This window comes from Dermacentor albipictus, chromosome 1 (assembly GCF_038994185.2).
Source record: "Dermacentor albipictus isolate Rhodes 1998 colony chromosome 1, USDA_Dalb.pri_finalv2, whole genome shotgun sequence".
Lineage (NCBI taxonomy): Eukaryota > Metazoa > Arthropoda > Arachnida > Ixodida > Ixodidae > Dermacentor > Dermacentor albipictus.
Genome location: NC_091821.1, coordinates 179299402 through 179319347, shown reverse-complemented (window position 1 = coordinate 179319347; position 19946 = coordinate 179299402). Strand labels below are relative to the sequence as shown.

Sequence of the window (19946 nt, the reverse complement as noted above, 5' to 3'; positions counted from 1 at the left end):
GCTATCCGCGATTGGCCACCGCTGCTGCAATTGTCTCGTTATCATGCTGATCGCTTTCATGACTGACGGGCACCTACGGCGGAGCTTAACGCTACGGCAGAGCTTGATATAGCGCCCACAGTGGACGCACCCAGGCGCTGGCGCATGTAGAAGGTGGACTGCAGCAGACGCCGGAGGGACGCCACAGGCGTTCTGTGCGTACGCTCGCTATTGCGCAAAGCTCAACTGCCTGTATCGGCGTGCGAATATCGTAGACACAAGGTGCAAATCGCCGCACTGTTTCTGTAAAGTGTTCAAGAACCTAAACGCGAACAATTTCGAAACAACTACAGCGCCTTGCTTCATTTCCAGGTTCGACTGCGTTCGCCAGCGGCTTAATTCATAATTCAAATTGTACACTTGGACTACTACTCCGTCGTTAGAATCCGACTACAGATCGAGTGCACGTCGCGGTTTTATGTAATTACGCGTAAGAAAACCTCCGCTTTCAACTAACAAAGCTAACCGACTGACTAACTATAACCAAACAAATAAGAAATTACTAATTACGAACTAATTAATAAACTGACAGAGCTAAGCAACTGGCTAACTAATCAAACAAATAGGTAATTACTAAACTTAATAAGTAGCGTAACAAACTACAGTAACAAAACCAACTCAGCCAATAAACTAATTACGCAGTAATAACTAAGCAATACACCAACTAAACCAATGAAATAAATAAAGTAACTAACAAAACTAATTAACCAATCAAGCTAACATAGATAAACAACTGATTTACTACGTTGTCTAACTGAAATAACACAATTATTCACTAATAAGCTACCTAAGTATAATAACTAAGAAAATATAATTAACTTACTAACTAATCAACTAATATCTAACACACTTAACTAGCTAACCAAACATAATTGACTTATCCAACTAATTAACTAAAATCAAATAGACAGCCGAACGAAACAGTTTGTGAAAGGAAAGCTACCATTTATTTATTTATTTATTTATTTATTACTACGTGAAACGTAGTAACAAGGTAAATATTACAAAAGTGTGCGATCAGTAAAGAAAGGGGGGAAAAAAGCGGATATGAATAAGTGCTCTGGGAGATAAAATTTTGTTACTGAAAGTACTAGGATTCTAGATACGATTGCAATACTGAATGAGGGGGGAGGGGGCGACGTCAATGATACAACGGTGCCGTGTATAATTTAAACACAAACGCATCGCACGTTAAATTATTTTGCCAAAAGTCCCCGCTGCATGTTCACGCCACAAACATGCTTAAACAAATGTGGGAGAGGCGCCTTCCCTCGTAAAACATTTGCATTATCGCGCAACACCGGCCATCTATCGGTGCAGATTGCTCACCTTCTACTTGCGCAAGTGCCTCTGGAGCCACCGTCTGTCCCTATATGAAACTTTCAGGGAAGTTTCATGACTGCCGATGAAAAGTAAGGACCCTGATTACACATTCGAAATTTTTTAAAAACACAGTTCATTTCCTCTATGCTTTCCTTGGCTTCATTGTCTGTTGGCTTCAATCGAGTCCCTCGCATCCCCCCGATTTTTCTCACTTTAGAACACTGGCGCCATTTTAGCCCAGCAGCTCTCCTAGCTCTCGCTCATAAACACATTTAAGATAACGTCAGTTTGATGGTACATTGCGTTTGACCGATAGGCAAACCCTGCAAATGCAGATTAGGTCATGTCATTACTGCCCTGTCGACAATAGATTAATTATGGAAAGAAATGTGTATTAATCTCCTATTCTGCACGGACTTTCGAGGAACAGTGCCACGAGAGCTCGCTGGCAAGGGGACCCAGATCGTGTGCTCGGGCTCGTACCTTGAGCAACTTCAATTCCTCTGCTAGTTACATCACCTTCTTCTTCAAGTTATACGGATTGCTGAAACACGTCGGCAACTTTTCCATCTCCTGACATAACATGAGGTACGCCCGCAATAATATGACATGCGCTTATGGAGAGAGATAAAGTAATGAAATTGACGACATTCTTAAATATATGATGTCATCCTGCGAAGCTACGAGTTATGAAGAATAAATTTTTTTTTCTTACTCATGGTGGTTAACAATGCCAAGAATATGACTGTCAATTGAAAACACAATTCGTAAGCGTGACTCGTATATGCATGCAGCGCAACAGCTGACACTGCAACTTACGCCCACCTTCCACTACACATGTGTGCATAGATAGTTCGTCTTCTACGGGTTATCTTGTTTGGCACATGGTAACTTTTCTAGAGGTGCACATTAAATACATGAAAGGTAACCGTTGCTCTTTTACATTAATAAATGGTAACAACCCCACGGTCATGTTCTTTAAATGCATAATCATTTCTATGCCTACCCAACGAGGAAACCCGTCTGTCCGTCCGTCACGTAAGACCAACGCGGCGAGAACACAGTGTACACGTAGCTATCAGCGCTCGGCGCATTCTGTCCCCATCGCAGATCGCTTTCAAGATAGGACCCGCGCGACCGCGCCATACGGAGCATCGCTATAAAGAAATCAATGTATAAAACAAACAAAATCACGCTGAAATTCCTCTTGGAGTTGTCTAAGTATGCGTTAGCATTGTGCCACTTGGTCATCTCACCGAAGCCGTGTGTCATTATCAATGTTATGAAACTTGATCCGACCAGTATAAACTACAGCACTACGGCGACAGGAACTGCTTCGGACGGCGGCGCAAGGGGAATTGATGACGCAAGCAAACTATACTGCAGGTGTCGGTGCCAGGGGTGCTGATGACCTTCCGATGGTCTATCATGCCGGAAATATTACTACGAGTTTACGATGCGGCGTTTGTGCCGCGTGCGTTTATTCTGAGCCGTGATCCGGCGAAGGAACATTGCAGCAAGCATCGCTGGCGCTGCGCTACGCTTTGCCTGAAAATAGGATCCCGTGGCGACCGCTACGAACGCACATCCTGCGTGTTTGCTCCATGTTGTTTTATTGCGCTCCCGAGTGACGTTACGACGAGAAAAGTTTTCCAAAGACTAGTGCCTACTGTTAGCGGCGGGTGTGTTCGTGTACTGTGTCGCTGCGTTTTTCGTTGGACGGGGTGAAATGATGGAGCAAAACCATTCTCAGGAGAAATCAGAAAAGTGTGCGCGCATGAAACAAACTTACGAGTGTCTCAACAGAAAATATTTGCAGACGAAGCCTTCAACGCAAAGATTTGTCGCCGTCAACTTAGCGTGAACGATCATTGTCAGCAGTGAGATAGCCGAGCGTCTAGCGACGGTGTTCGAGCGTTGTGTAGCACCGTCGATTGATTGCTGTCCACCAGTGCTCACTGCACGCGCAAGCTGTAGAATGCGTGCTGTGAAAGTGTGAAAACACAAAACCAAACACATAAATTTTATGGAATTTAAAACCAAAAGTATTTATTTAAAACGATGAATGAAGCATTTTTGTACCTTCCTGCCTCGACCGTATTCTCGCCCCAGGTTTGTAATGGTTGTGATAAATGCATTGTTTTATATAAGTACTTTTTCAATAGTAAGTGATTCATTTTAAGCTTGGAAAACGAGTAGCAGATACGCCGTGTACATGTAAACAAGCTCAAAAGCCATGCAGAGCTGCTCTTTCTACTTTTGTTACTTGCAATGAAGCTAAAGAGCAGACGATGGGCAGCGTTGTAGAAGGCACGGGGTTATTTTTCTGTCGCTATCCGGCATGTGCTGTCGCACATGAGAGCTCTACTAAACCAGTCATCAAAATACAAAAGTCTTTATTTATACCGAGAATTACGCGTTTCAGGAGCACGATTTTTCGAGCGGGACTATTTTAGTCGCGGAGGCAATCGGCTGTCGCGCTTCGGTCATCTGGGCGGGGTCTCCCCTTTGTTCTAAAGTTGTATCCGACTATAGATAGCACAAGGCCTGTTTACTCCGATCCATGACGTCCCGCTACCTGGCCCCAAATTTCCATTGATAAGGCTGGTGTGATGAAAGCGGTGGCGTCAAAATCACTGTTGCCTAGTCGGGAGCGTCCCCGTTAGATTATACCGCAGTCGGGCCAGGTAGCATGACGTCATGGATCGGAGTGAAAAGGCCTTGTGCTATCTAGGTGGTGTTGGTAGGGCACGGGCCTTATCTTGAGCGCGATCTGCGATGGGGACAAAATGCGCCGACCGCTGATAGCTTCGTGTGCGCTGCGTTCTCGCCGCTTAGTTCGCGTTGAAGCGAGAGGCAGCACGAAGGTGAATTCGCTCGCTGCTGCGGGTCCTATCTTAAATGCGATCGTCTTACGTGACGGACGGATGGGCGGACGGGGTTCCGCGTTGGGTGGGCATAGAAATGCTTACGCATTTAAAAAGCGCGGCAGCAGCAGCGATGAAAATGACCTTCCTGCTACCTCTCGCTTCAGCGCGAACTAATCGTTGAGAACACAGTGCGGACGAAGCTATCAGCACTCCGCGTACTCTGTCCCCATAGCCCATCACGCTCAAGAGAGGGCGCGCGCGGCCGCGCCATACGCAGTCGCCGCCGGAGTACGGTTGATCACGATTAATAATTGCTTGACTCGGATAGATAAGGCGCTAAAGAGAGATAACGGCTTATAATGATCGGAACGTCATCAGTGCACCTGGCGCCGCCGCCTGCGGTAGTTTGCTTGCGTCGTCAATTCACATTGCGCCACCGTCCGCATCAGTTTGTGTCGCCGCAGCGCTGTGGCTTATACTGACCCAGTCGAGTTCCATAACATTGATAATGACATCGGCCTGCGTGGAGATAGCCAAGTGGCACAACGCTTACGCACAGTTCGACAACACGCAGAGGAGTTTCTGCGTGAATTTTTTTAACTCCTTTCTTTGGCGGTTTTATTAGGTCATGAATGTTATTAAGATTCGGAGGGACAATGTATACAGTTCATTTAAGTGCCAAGCGTCATGTTATACATGCTGTAACATGACACTTCGGTAAATTTTACTGCGATGGACGTCCAACTGTAGACCTTAAGAAAAATATTCAAAGCGTCCGAAATCACGCGGATATTGCCATTATTTAAAATGAAAGAGCGCTGGTTACCTTTAAAGTGGAAAAATGCGTGCCCCTCTATACATGAGTTAGGATGTTTAGACCGACGTTCTGCTGTTGCATCTGTTATTCTGTGTGTGGCGAAGTAATAGAAAACGCGAATAATCGGTTATGCGTCGTTTTCTAAATTGCTGGACACGCCCTTTGTATATAACGCTCAGAGGAGCTACAAAGGGTGGTGCAGCGCATATCGTCATTGTGGTTTTTGAGGACATCCTGTTCCTAAATGTTCCTAGAGCACCGTTGCCAAGGGCTTTCCAAACTTTGTCATCCCGCGAGCGCATAAAACATCGTCTTGCGAAGCTTTACTTCCCGCCATTACTTTCTTCTTTTTTTCGCGAGCCCAAAAGCTTTCTCATATTACTGCAAAACAGTGAAACACGAAAGTGGAGGTCTGAAATTTCGACAAAAAATTGATAGACGTTGGCTTTTTATGCGGACTTCCCACCGTGAACTTGCCTAACGAAGCCTCTTAGAGAAGCAGCAAGCGCGAAGGAGAGAGAAAGATGGAGAGGAACCATTCGTGTCTTGTTCCGAAGAGAGAGCACATAATGACGCATTGGTAAATAGCTCAATATAACGGAAGTCTGCACACAGGAGAGAACGGGATGGACATGGCGCCTTTCGTGTTCCGTTCCCTGTGCCAAATTGCGCTATATTTACCTTAAGTTATGTTTTGTCGACCAGGCCTCTTTCGGTCTGTGCCTCTAGAGTACAGAAACTTCGTGTAAACGGAGACGTGCCGAGGCGCATCATTTTTGCGGTGTCCTGCCTAGACCGAAGTGGAACAGGAAGAACCGCGCGAAATTGTGCGACTAACTAAGAGCTCGGAGTCCGCTCTTTGTAATGTCCAAACTGTGCCACAAAGAGAAATAAACTTGTATAAACTGGTCTACCAGAAGCGAAACGCAGGGCACAGCGGGAATGCGACGTCGAGGAAAAACGTTTTGAGACAATAACTAACAAGAGTGTCATTGCATGTTGCCTGAGCGTACGTTGTGGCGAATGCCAAGTATAAAGGAGCGCTGGTGGTACGCGCCTTAACACAATGAAAGGGACCAGCATCGACTCACTCTGTTCTTTGGAAAGTTTCCGGCTACCAAGATGTGCAGGAATAGCAACTTGTCGCCGCGATATTCAGTCGACGAAGAATCCCTTGATAACTGTGTTAAAGGGACACCTAAGAGAAAAAAAAACTCTCAGCTTTATTACCTTTCTACAATACAATAAAAAAGACTCTTACCGTGAGGAATGGTTTGGTATAAGCCAGAAAAGGTTCAAAGACGAAAGACAGGTGGCGACGCCGCCTTGAGGTTTCCGCACCAGCGCGCCGTGATGTCGTATATTTTGGCAACTGCTGAGGCCTTGTTAATTTTTCTTTATCGTTAAAGATGAGAACGTTGTATTCTAATATAGTCAAAGAATCAGCTTGGCAAGTTTTAGAAACTTATACCGCGCGACAACGGCCCAAATACGAAAAAAAAAAGAAACTTCGAAAAGCAAGGTGCTACGCAATACAAACATACACGAGAAGAGCACAAGGACGGGCGAAGACCCGCGACATCGGTCTAACGGGCCGGTGTATCAATAAACGACCAAGAGAACGCCAGCTTTCGATAAATACCGGAAAAGGGTTTAATTTGCCCTTGCACTTCAGCGCATGCCCTTTGGCTACACGTGATAATCCATGCCTGCCTTTGCTGGCAAGAACAAAAATTTTGAAACGCAGTAGTGAAGAAAATGGCACGTGAGCTTGCTGAGGCTTTTTTCATAAGGAACAAGAGAGATGATTGTCATTGCTATGATTTTACGTGCATGAAGATATGAATATGCGTGTTCTTCTGAATAAAACCCAGTCGCGAGTGTGCGCCCGTCCTTATCCTCGTCTCGTCCATGTTTGTATTGCGTAGCACCTTGCTTAACGATGTACGACCGACTCGCTCAACTACGCGGACTTAGAAACTTTGAAATTTGTGACGCCAGGCTGACCTCTGGCGCTGGAGTTTCGGCGCCGAATTCAGTAATGGAAATTTGAACACCTTACGTTATATTAGGAACCATGGCTCCAAACATAACATGATATTTTATTTAATGAGAAGCATTATTATAGGGTCGACTCCCCGGTTTTCTTCGCGCGACTGGCCGAGAAGCCTGAATCGCCGCCTCAATAATAACAACAAGAAAAGTTTCGCTTCCGAAGGTGGATTTCGGAACCGGTAAGGCTAGCGCAGCGGACCGACGTTCTGCCCGATAGACCAGAAATGGATGCATACACCGACGGAATAACAATTTTGTCACGTTGTCCTAACGTACCAGCTAGCGCTTTGAGGGGCATGGTGCGTGCGCGCTGTTGCATAGCAAGTTTACAGAAGCGAGAGCCCGCCATGTTAACCCGTCCTTCTCTGGTGGCGGCTAGTGTGTAAATTGACACGTTGTGTGACATTTCATCATCATCATCATCATCATCATCATCATCATCATCGTCGTCGTCGTCGTCGTCGTCGTCGTCGTCGTCGTCATGAAAACTTTGTTATACAGACTGAGGAGTTCAGCGCACGCAGGCTCCCGGGCCCCCACACGACCCCACTGCACTCAAGCGTTTATGTTACTCCGATCCATAACGCTGGCAGCCCGTTCAGTATAGCCATGGTCTGCACGACCGGGTCTTTAGAGGGGATCGGCCCAGTTCGACCCAGACGCAACACACCACTACGCGCTACCTTTATATGCGTGTGGTGCGTGCGAACGTTTCCTCGTTATCTCCATGAAGATGTGCTCGGTGGCATTCCCTAAATCAGTCTCCGCTCCGCGCACACAAAATCAGTTTCAGGCACGGGCTTGAGAGTGACGTCAAGCGTGTGCAAGAATGGTCGCGCACTTAGGTATAAGTGCTCGTCAGAAGACCCCACATGTCGTAAAAATTATTCCGGAGTCCTCTACGACGGCGTCGCTCATAACGAACTGTGCCCAGTCTGGGGACGTTAAACCCCACAATTTAAACATCAACGGTACCCCCTCTCGTACAGAGCAGACGACACGTCTACATTTAAGCGCCACGCGCGCGCAAAACACGGCGAGCTCAGCCACCAGACAACTGCTAACCTCGGGAAAGCGAACGTACGAATTTCAGGAGGCACGGTTGAGGGGCGAACACTGCGAGCAGCTCGGCCCTGTACGTGCGGAAATGCGGGCAGTGACGCAATGGGGTCCAACTACAACACGAGAGCCAACGGTCAGTGCAGTGATGCTACGCTATACATTCATGCAACGCTTTTCGTATATTCCAAGATTTGTTATACCATAAGCGTGTTCCACCACTCGCATGCGCGCTAATCGCGGAGCGAGTTTTAATGCCACGGGTGGGCTGATTCCATTAAATGTGGCTGATCATCTTACATAGTGCGATAGCGCGCCAAGATAGCGCCAACCGCGTCTGCGCGTGGTTTACTTTGATAGGCAAAATTATTGTATAGTTATAACCCGGGCGATGTAGGCGACTTTGCGAAAGCAAAACAATTAGGAGCCTTCGCTGCGCACCAATTTTGTTAAAGCGCTTCGCACTCGAGGCAACCTCTCCGCAAACGAATGTGACACCGTGAGCGCGTGCATTTTGAGCCAGTATGTAGAACATACCCCTTAGATAAGTGTAATTATAGTGCTCTATATGTTTATATGGAGCGTTGCATAAACATATGTACAGTGCTTTATACATGTTTCATTATGGTCACGTTTCTCTTGCTTTTCGCTTTGAATACTCGTTCATAATTTTTCGTGTAATCGTACTGTATAATAGGTACTTGTTTTCCTCAACCCGCGGAATTTCATTATGTCTTTTGTGATCACCTTATCAGTGCTATTGTTAAACATCATGAAGCCTGCTTCCCCCCCCCCCCCCGCTGTACTTAAAACTCAGAGCTTTGGCCTCCTTTTCATAAATACAATATTGAAGGCGACTCTTGTCCAACAGAACCGTGTCATATGCATACATTAGGTCCAGTAGACGTTGTTCCACAATCACACCGTCTTGTTCATACGATAGTTTCTAAGTTTATAACAAAGCTATAATAACGGCCAACCTTGGCGCAATCCTTTCTGAAGGTCTACTATACTTTCGTAAGAGCCCTTCCCATGGTACCTGAACTTTATTACTGCGCATGGTGTAATTCCTTTAGCAACGTTTTGCTGTCTTAATTGAGCCCATTGCCTCTGAAAATGTTCCACAAACTTCCCGTGTTTACGTTGCTTTGCGCACCGCAAACATCCAGTGAGATTACACGTAACGGTCTGTTCTCTGGCTATTTATATAGCCTGCGTGGTAACCTATTTATTTATTTATTTATTTATTTATTTATTTATTTATTTATTTATTTATTTAGAATGAGATCAGGGTACATACACTACGTTACAGAGGAGATAGGCAAAAAAACATAGACTGAATACAACACATAGAGAATAGTATTGAAAACAGGAATGCAAAGTTAGATTATAATAAAATAGAAGCAGCGTGAAGTATTAGGACATCAGTGTAAGATATAAGCAAATTGTAGCTAAAAAAGGAGTGATTATTTAGGCGCCAGATGTGGAAACAGCAACAGTAAAGCGAAGTTGCAACATCAGTTTATGTTAACGCGAGCACTTTTAAAGAGAATGGGATTGCTAATGATGCACGTAGGCTATTCCATTCGACAGAGGTTCTGGAAAGGAATTACTGCGAGCACGTGGCAGTGTTACAGTAGGATACATTGACTTTATGGTGATGATATCTACGAGCAGCAGTAAATGGTGTGGGCGGGATCAAGAGGGAGCTGCATTACGATAGTACATTTTATGAACAAGAGAAATGTTGGCTTGCTTCTCTTGAATAGCTAGCAAGGGAATGTTAAGAACAGTTTTCATCTGTGTTGCGCTAGCTGTATTACAAGATGGAAAGAAAGATTGTGTATCGCTTTAATATTTAATTAATACGACAAGGTGTGGATTCCAAACAGATGGGCTCTATGCTGAGGACGAACATAAGCGATAAAAGTAGTAATATTATGAATGTTAATGAGATATCATCGAGTGATAGTCTATGCGCCTACCTACTCCAAAACCGTTTTGCAGTTCTCCGAACATCTCACTCTTTAAAAGCGATAGCATTACTTCGCTCATTGTGCGACCATGCGGTCATCAGAAAGCCGTGGCGGAAAAACGGCACGCAAATGACGTCATGTCCACCGAAATAAAAAAAAAAGTGACCACGGTGAGGGCTCGATTCTCTGCCCCACCGCCACTGCTACCACTCTGAAAGCCGAGCGCGCTAACTACAGCGCCACCGTTGCATTTGCGCCACGGTTGCAACAGGCGACAGTAGTTGGGCTCTGCCTCGGCAGGCGATTCTCTAGAAGGCGCGCCCTGTAAGTACAGGAATCTGCCTTCGGCTCTACGCTACAGCACGCCCATGCTCGTCGTAGGAGACTTGAAACGGGACGCACGTTCGACGCCAACGCCATCGAACACTTCGCGCGGCCCCGGGATCGACTTGGCGTTCGAGGACATATCTCGCACAGTGCGCGAAGTAAGGTACGCATCAACACACTACTCCGATCACAAGGCGATGCTACTGTCGATCAGGTTAGACCAGCAGACACCGTCGCCGTAGCCCGACGATGACTGAGACACCCCCCCCCCCCCCCCCCCCCGAGTATGAGGTGGAGTTCGCCTACGGACCCGATGAACAAATGTAGCGTCAGCACCGTACGGTGGTGCCGTTCGGAAAAGTACTGACATCGTTCGGCAAAGTGGTTTCATCGTATCGAAAAGTGGTGTCATCGAGAAAGAGCACTCAACGCAATGTGCATTAAACACTACTTCAGTGAGAACTCCGCAAATAGAATTCAGCTATTCAGCTGAGAGATCGCAATATGGCCGGTTTGTCGTCTCGAGTTGTTGCAACCTCATAAGCAGCAACGTTACACTCGGAAACATATCTAAGCAGCACTAAACTCAGCTGTATTTCACCGCAAGACTCAACTCGGCGACATAACTCAGCGGCAAGTAATGCTCTCGCATTTACACATCATAAGGATTGTTTAGGTGCCCCCATAGCTTTTTTTCTCAGTACTTTAAACTTCAATTTTATGACCTACATTGTTAACCTTTACACTAATAAATATACTAAATCAGTGTGTAGCGTTTAATGTTGTTTCTCTTGTGTATATATTTTGTTGCGATTGTTTATTATACATAAGTTAACGAATAAAATTTCCAAACCTTTCTGTTCATTCCATTCCTTGATGAACTATCTGAGACCTGCTCGTCTTGTACGATTTTTCCATTGATTTTAGCAATGCTGATTTCCTTTTTGGCACCAGTTCATTAATTATTCTCACGTGCATTTCAGTCAATCCAGTTGCTGTGCGATTTAGTATTTGCTCTACGGACTTTGCCAGTTGAAGGTATTGAGAACCAATTTTTTGTGCTGAACCAGACTGACTGCGCTGCCTCTCAGTGATTGACGTTCCACTGCTTTTGAATTGGTCGGCTATAATTCTTCTAATGCAATTCGGTCTTCGCCCTTTGAAATGTTTCTGTCTTCGTCTTGAACATAGGTCTGAACTCTTGCATTTTCTTTGCCTAGAGACCAGTGGTTCCAGAATATATTTGGTGCAATGCTAGGTTTTTTCACTTACACTTGAAACCAGGGGAACATTTGTGCTTCCGACTTTTCTTCTAGACCAGAATCAGCAGAAATAATTCCCACTTTGTGTCTATTTCTCCTTGCGACAGCTGTGATCTTTTGCATGTCCATGTTCTTTGGGTGCTTTTTGCCGTTCTTCGATTGCTTCCTTTATCTCGGTATTCACCCTTCTACGTATATTATTTTTCCTTTCCAGATGATACTGTTTCTTCCTACAATATTTTTGCTACCATCATACGATAAGGTTCACTGTTAACGTCATGACATTACAGAGACTGCATGTCCCTTGGTATCGTTCATATTTCTTTTTCAATGCTTGTTGCTATTTTGGCTATTGGTCAATTCAACTCGATTCCTTCTTCCACAGGCTTCTCCTGTTTGTTTCAAGGTTCAATGCCCATTGCGCAATTCAGCATGTTAATGTTGCCGCCCTAAACTTCTGGCTCTTTCCTCGCCTATGAACATATTAGCCAACTTGCTGTATTTTATCGCGTATTCTGTATCGCGTAGATTGTTCTAGCCTCCCACGGCGCCCCGCTTCAATACTTCCATTGCAACATGGGCCTGGAAACCATAAATTAAGCGTTAATGAACCAAATTTAGTTTGGCTTGACTGAAGGTACGAGTTGGGAAGAAAGCATCCTCAAAAATAACACAAACTAGTAAGAAGTCACGTGCGGACGTATAGACAGCGCTTCAAAAACGTCTAAAGTTTCACCCTTAAGAAATATCACTGTATGACCAGACATTAATAGCCTTCATATTAGCAATTCTTTTTTCTGCGTTTCCTCCTTGCTACGTTTTACTGTCGCTTGACGCTAACATTTATTAGCATGATGACCGTGAACATGTTATCGTTACTTAGAATTTTTTCTTCATACCTTCCAATGTACGCATGCTTAGCACTTAGCAAACCTGCGACCATAGGTATCTTGTACATGCAGAACTCGGCTGGCCGCGCTTTCTGCAAGCGCACTCTGCTACCCACAGATTCATGCTCACCTCTGATACATAGCATTGGCACGTTTAAATTCCGGTTCAACAGCAGCCAGGTTTCTTCTGATTCTCAACCACCCTTCGGCTTATAAAGCCAAGGCTTTCAAGAGGGGCCCAACGGGGCAATATTTTCTGGTCATACGGTCGCTGTATTTGTTTTAATGCAAAAACATCAAATGGCCCATTCAGCGAAAAAGCCGGCGTCTGCAGCAGCGAAACGGCACCTGTATTCCCATTGGCTGTGACGCCAGGTCGCGAGCACGCCTCGACGGAGCAGAGCGGGCGAAACGGAACAGCTGCAGCAAAAGCGCGCCAGGTGTTGCGTGAAGGGAGAGGGCATCGCCACGACGCCACGTCAACAGCGAGCCTCTCGCTCTCGCCGTCTAGCTCTCGGAAGCCGGCGCGCGGTCCGTATCTCTCTCTCTCTCTCTATCTCATTCCCACAGGGTTTAGCTGCTGCGCGAGCCTGCGGGCCTTGGTGGCCACTGCTGCTTCTTCGGTCTCTAGTTGCGCAGGACGTCGGTGGCATGCGGCGTTGGCACCTCAGGCTGCTGCTGCTCGCTGGCTCGGGTAGTACGTGCCGTTGTGGCACATTACTCGCAGCGCAATACTGGAAGCACCGCTCAGCGGCGTTCAATTGGACATTGATGCCTTCGCATTCAGAACTTATAAGAAGTGCTTAGATGTCTTTGGATTTTTAGTTTTGAAACACAGAGCGACTGAGTGGTCGGCAAAGTTTCAAGAAGTCTTCTATGGTGTCATCGGGTCTCATGGATACCTTCTTCAGGGTCATAATACTAAACAGGTGCCCCTGAAGAAAGTCTTCATGTGATCTGGTACGCTCAAGCATCTGGCGCCCATACATCGAAAAGGAAAGAAAAATCTGTCATCGTGACGTTGCAATCTGCACCCTTATCTGCGGAGTACTCACCATTGATCTGCGTCTGCCAGGAGGCGTCGGCCATGCCCCACAACATGGCGATGATAAAGAAGTTGTGTAACTCCGACGGGTGCGGGTGCCAGGTGAACAAAAGGGTCATGACGGCGATGTTGAGCAATGCAGCCAGCAAAACGATGGGTACGCGGCCGACACGTTTGACAAGAAAGCCGAATGCCATGGAGCAGGTGGCGTCGGTGAGCCCGTACGAGATCATGACAAAACCGACGAACTGGACGCCCCAGGAGCAGCTAATGTACGCCTGAGTGAAGTCGCCCGAGAAGAAAGCCTGCTGCATACCGCTGTATATGGTGAGCGGTATGATAAGCTGCTGGTAGCCCCGGCGCATATGGTACAGCGTCTCAACGAGCAGCTGCATGGGTGGGTTTGGATCGGACACCTCCTTGCGCACAGGGTCCAGGAAGGCGACGAGTATCACAATGGAGGACAGCACGCAGCACGTGTAAACACCACTCAGCGTGTACGTCTGCATGCGGCTCACGACGCCCAGGTTGGTCTGGTTTAGCATGGCCAAGTCCTCGGTCGGGTGGAACGAGGCGCCGCACTGCTCGATGTCGGCGGTCACCTCGGTTATGTTGGGCGGCCGTAGCACGAGGAAGGCGATAAGGTTGCCCCATATTTGAGTAGTCTGGAAGAGCATGAAGAAGACGCCGAAGAAGCCGGCCACGAATGGCGCCGAGTCGAGAGCGCCCACCTGGTCGGCGTACTCCTGCGCCAGGTACGTGAGGTAGGCGCATTTTGAGGTCCAGAGAGGCGCCCCGCCCATGCCCAGCACGAGCGACGCGGGCAGCAGCGTGTACCAGCTGGGCTCCATGTTGGCCACAAAGTAGAGCATGTACATGACCACCGACGTCACCATGGTGTACTTGAGGCCCAACCGCCGGATCATGTACGTGGGCACGAACATGCACGACAAGACGAGCGCCACATAGATGGTGGCCAGCGAGGCGGTTCCGAGGCCGGCCTCCGGGTTCAGGCTGCTCTGCAGGTTTTGCATCGACTGGTAGGCCGTGAAGAGCAGCAGGAAGCTCATGCTGACAACGAGCAGGTTGCGCAGCACGCGCTTCCTGTCGTCCGACGTTGACGGGCACTTCTCCTCGATGACCGGCGGCTGAACGTTGGGCACGCTGCGCCGCGGCACCATCTTGGAAGGCCGCTGCTGTCGGTGCGCCTGCTCCTGCGGTGATGCCTGTTCTTGATGCTCCTGATGTCGAGCCAGGGGGCTTCTCCCACGCGCCTCCTCCATTGCAGGGCCAGTCCGCCGACCGCGCTACGTCATGCCACCCGAACGTTGCGCCGACAAAAGAGCCTGCGTCGCACGTCTCCCTTTTAAAACACCCGGTACTACAGTTATTCGTCGTTTCTATAGGAACGAACGACTGCCGTGATGTGATGACACGAGATTGTAGTTTTACGACTTCTCTTATGTGGAATTATACACTTCGCGCTCATGTACACGATACAGGAAGAAAAATTTTACTATACGACAAAGCCAAGACTCACAAAAGGCGCTTGCTCAAGACAACGGCTCCTTATCACGGATGCCAACCAATCAAGTTAACGAACAGTATATATAAAGAAGAAGGCGCCAGCCAGTGAAAAAAAAAAAGGGGCCTCAACAAGGCGAAGCTCCGCGAATCAGGGCGCCATAACGTAAAGCTATTCCAATCTGTTTCTATTCAATTTGCTTCTTTATAACCTTCTCAATCCGCGTCGAACCGGTATGAGCTGTGATCAACCGTACTCCGGTGGCGGCTGCGTATGGCCAACGCTTCCTAGATAGCACAAGGCCGGTGCACTTCGATCCGTGACGTCATGCTACCTTGCCCGACTGCCATAGTATCTCATGAGGACGCTCCCGATCGAGCCGCGGTGGTTTTGGCGTCATCGCCTTCGTCACGCTGGGCTTGGCAATGGAAATTTGGGTCCAAGTAGCATGATGTCACAAATCGGAGTGCACAGGCCTGCTATTTAGGAGGCACTGGTATGGCGCGGCCACACGGGCCCTATCTGAGGGCAGAGAGTGCGGCCAGTGCTGATCGCTTCGTGAGCGCTTTGCTCTCGCCGCTTAGTTCGCGTTGAAGCGAGAGGCAGCACGAAGGTCAATTCGCTCGCTGCTGTTGGCTCTATCTTGAAAGCGATCGTCTTACGGGATAGATGGGCGGACGGACGGCTTTTCTCGTTGGGTAAGAACAGAAAAGCTTACGCATTTAACATTTTGTGTGGCAATATAAGGTTGCCGAGCCCTTTCAGCACGTGTACAATATCCCTCTGCCAACACGTTTTCGTGGAGGGCATGTTTTACGGGCATTCTTTACGTTCCTGTTGCACGCCGCCGCAACCGTCGACGAGCCACCGCAAGCTAAGCATACACACAAAAAAAGGAGGGTGATTCTGAGATGCCAGTGCTGCTGTCCTCAGCCGGTCATGTATTTTCACTGCGCTCGATCGGCCCCACTTAGCCCTTCCCTCTTCGGTGCGCTTCTCACCGCTCATCAGCCAATTAGATAAGAAAAAATCTGTAGTGGTAGGAAATGCTATTCGCTTTGCAAACAAACAAATATCACCTCCTATGAACGAGGAGGGCGTTTGTTTGGGCTGTTGAAACAACCTTGCGTGCAATCGCACGTGCACGGATAAAGTCAGAATAGAATAACTCTTCATAGCATCCCCGAACGAGGCAATAGGAATTAGGTTTTACACAGGGTGGCTTTTTTTAAAACCTACAGAACTAAAAAAAAAGATCGCCTGTGGCAGGTAACGCAATAATAGTCCTTGAGCTGGTTTACACGAAGCGGCTGACAGTACTTGCACGAGAAAACGAAATGCATCATTGGCTAATGAAGAAAATTTCGCTGGTTAAATTTTTAACCAATTACATTACCGCACCTATTGCAATTTACGAATTGTTCGCGAGACGTATTCCTTGAGAACGAATCCTCAGGACGACACCAGTTTCTAGCTTCTATATAGACAGTTCTGGCTGAGCCTCGCTTACAGCTCTCGTCAGCCAATTAGATAAGAAAAGCATGTAGTTGTAGGCAATACTATTGACTTTGAAACCAAAATCGCCCCCTATAAATGAGGAGTGTTTGATTTGGCTTTTGAAATAACCTTGCGTGTCACCGACTCTGCTTACGTCGTCGGTTACGTAAATTTGACGTCAGGAGATTGGATATAAGTCAGAATGGAATAAATTTACGTCGTAGGCGCAATAATCCTCGTTTCTTGATGTCATTTATCCCATCAGTGATATCTATCCGAATAATGGCCAGAGCAATGAACTATAACGCGTAAAATAAAACAGGAATACCATCTCGCATAAAATATATGTACGTAGAACATTATACGCCATTACATGAGACACTAATACGCACAAAGAAAGTTTGGAGTGGTTGTTCGTTTTTGTAGTCAAATGTGCCAGCTTTGGTAAGAAAAGACTCGCAACCTTCGCAAAAACATGCCATTTAGATTTTTAAAAATGGTTATTTTCAAAGTATATACAGACTTCGTGCCGTGTATAATCCTTCTTATCATGCGTTGCCGAGGTTTCAAATACTGTCCACGGTGAGGAAACCTGTCCTCACCCTATCACTCTCATTGGCTGTTGCTAGCTGCATATTCAGTAGATGACCGACTATACACAACTCAGAGCCAACTTTGGTGACTCATCGCCTAGACTTTTGACGATGGCTGTAATTGTGAGAACGGCTTGTGCGTGACACGACTTCGCGACATCAGCAACAATCAACGCGACTTGCCCCCCCCCCCTTTTTTTTTTGGATGCTAACAGCACAATCACGTTAAAGGGGAAATGCCAGGCTTGGGCAGTACTCCAACCAATGTTCCGTTTGAATGCAAACAGCGCAAGACCGCCGTCAAATGCGGCCTCCCCTATATTGGATCGATAGATGTCCAGCTTGCCTTCACCGCTTCGACTGCGAATCAAAACATTAGAGCGATAGCACTAAACAACTAAAAAGAAAACATAAACATGAAGTGACGGAATGAAAATTCTTACTGGTGCAACTCACTCAGTTCCACGCAAGGCTTTGGAGTTTGCGAAACGCTTCTCGCAAACACGGAAGCTGAAACCATCACTCCTTTCTCCTGACAGCAGCCATTACACATGTATAGTACAGCTTGCTGCAGCTGAGTTCGCTTTCAAGTACTTTCGTTCTGGCAAAGAAGATTAAAGCGCCGCCCACGTTTCTCGGCCATTACTCGGGCTGCATGTGCTCGGAATCGGAGACTAACCCTCAGCATCTCCTGCGAACTCGTAGACAGTGTCACTGAGTGTGGCTTGTGAGGCTCGCACGTCTGCGTACCGTTCATGTCAGTATTGTATGCACGTCTGAAGGAACAAAACCCGTGTCGCTGGCGGTTTGTTACCCAGTAACCCGTAAATGCACGCTAAGCGAAACGGCTACAGTGACATGGGTTGACATTCACACTAGCATGGGTAGCATGCACTCAGCCCCTCACAGCGTGCAAGGATTCCTCGGGTCGGGACCACTTACTTTAGACTCGCGCCGTGTGACGCTTGGACGTGGAGATGCGGATATTCAACATTAGTTCAGTTTGGTTGCCTTCTTCTTCTCCTTAATGCAATCAGCAATGTTGTTACTATTTTTTTCCAAGGTCAGTGGCACAAACCCACTATTGGGGATAGATCAAGAAATGGTCGATAGGAGACAGCACCAAAGAAAAAATTCCGGTAGAAGGTATCTCACAATGAATATCAACGTTAATGCGATTCGCAACAACAACAACAACAACAACAAACCTCTATATATCGCGTGGTTTATAAACAGGACATGATAAAAGTTTCTTTCAAGTTGGGCTGGTCATTTTCTGGCTCGTTAATGAATACGATTACCTCCGGCATAACCGTGGCCCCGTTTATTCCTCCTTAGGTTTCGTTCTTGTCCGCTTTCCCATCCATGAAGATGTGCCTATAGAAGTGTCGCGACGCTAAACAGAGTATAGCTTTATAGTTAGTACCACTCAGAACAGTGACTACAATTACTGTAGGAAAGGCACCCATCTGACTTTGCCGAGTATGCGTGATAAATTCCGCAGCGCGGGTTTTCTTTTACATTTGGGGTGGACGAGAAGGCGCGCCTTATGCGTGATCGAGGCTTAGGCAAGCGCGCGGTGTCCCCCCAACGGCACCTGGTCGTTATTTATGCCCGCTGTCGAGCCGTTTGTTCCGCGCGGCTGGCCGCACGCGTCGACTGCCGTGACGGGAATGCGATCCGCCGTCTTTCCCGCTCGATCGGGCCGCCCTTCACCGCGCGCCAATTACGTCGGCGAGCACGCGGCCGGCGCACGCGGGGATTCGGGCCGCGGGCGCGTGCCCCGCGTCGCCGATGCAGCGCCACGCATCCTCGCGATGCGCGCGACGAAAACCAGCGAGTCAATCAGATTACAGAAGTTACCGCTCAAAAAAACGGCCTTACTAAATGATCTTCGCTATTAGTGACACGGAAGCGAGAAAAATTGAGTTTGTCTCCTCAATGGAAAAAAAAAAAAGAATCGCGAAATAATGTTACGAATAATAATAAAGACGGAAATCGAAGATCAAGTTTTATTTTTCTTTGTTGAACAAAGAATGGCGCTGGCCTTTTACTTTACGTGTAGTAAAATTCCTATTTGCCGTCGTGTCGTTATATAGCGCGGGTGCTGCATCCCGCATGCTGTGCTACGACGATGGTGGCGCACACGCGCTGATGTGATACGGAAGCTAAATATAATGTACTGCAATAAGCTATAGGAAGATGATACTGAGTTGCCACTCCGCGAAGGAAAGTTCTTGCGACTTCGTGCATATTTCTACTTTGATCTCCTGTCGCGTGTCTTCATTTAGTTTCGCCCCTTTTCTTCTTCTCTTACGTGTGAGAGTACATAAATAAATAAAGGATTCATTATTGCTTTCAAAGTTCCGAAGCCTCATAAGCATTAGTACCAAGCCCTGGGACTATTTTCGACCACCAGGAAACGAACTGTCGCCTTCGTGAACAGTACTATTAAACTTAGGGTTCAGTGCTTTCGGGATTTATCCATCCGAAATTCGGCGTAGTTTGCTCGCTTTTTGTTTCTACCCAAAAAAAGCATGCATCTTTTGTTTTTTCAGTGGACACTTTTCCGCGCCGAAGCTTACACATTTTGTTTTTTTTTTCGATAAATATCCGGTTCACTAAGTTTGTCCACATCGACACGGTATGACTGAAGTTCCTGCCCTTC

At 47.1% G+C, this 19946-nt stretch overlaps 2 protein-coding genes across 2 annotated transcripts in view; one reads left to right on the top strand and one right to left on the bottom strand.

The window, feature by feature from the left end:
- LOC139052880 (protein unc-93 homolog A-like) overlaps positions 1-18354 on the bottom strand; it is a 31374-nt gene extending 13020 nt beyond the window's left edge. Inside the window, exons 1-2 of the mRNA XM_070530029.1 lie at positions 18221-18354; positions 13674-15009 (exon numbers count right to left, since the gene is read on the bottom strand). Of these exons, the coding sequence (XP_070386130.1) occupies positions 13674-14946 (1273 nt within the window). The 5' untranslated portion in view covers positions 14947-15009; positions 18221-18354. The remainder of the gene's footprint in view (positions 1-13673; positions 15010-18220) is intronic.
- LOC139052886 (ubiquitin-conjugating enzyme E2Q-like protein 1) overlaps positions 1-19946 on the top strand; it is a 177635-nt gene that overhangs the window by 28787 nt on the left and 128902 nt on the right. The window lies entirely within an intron of this gene.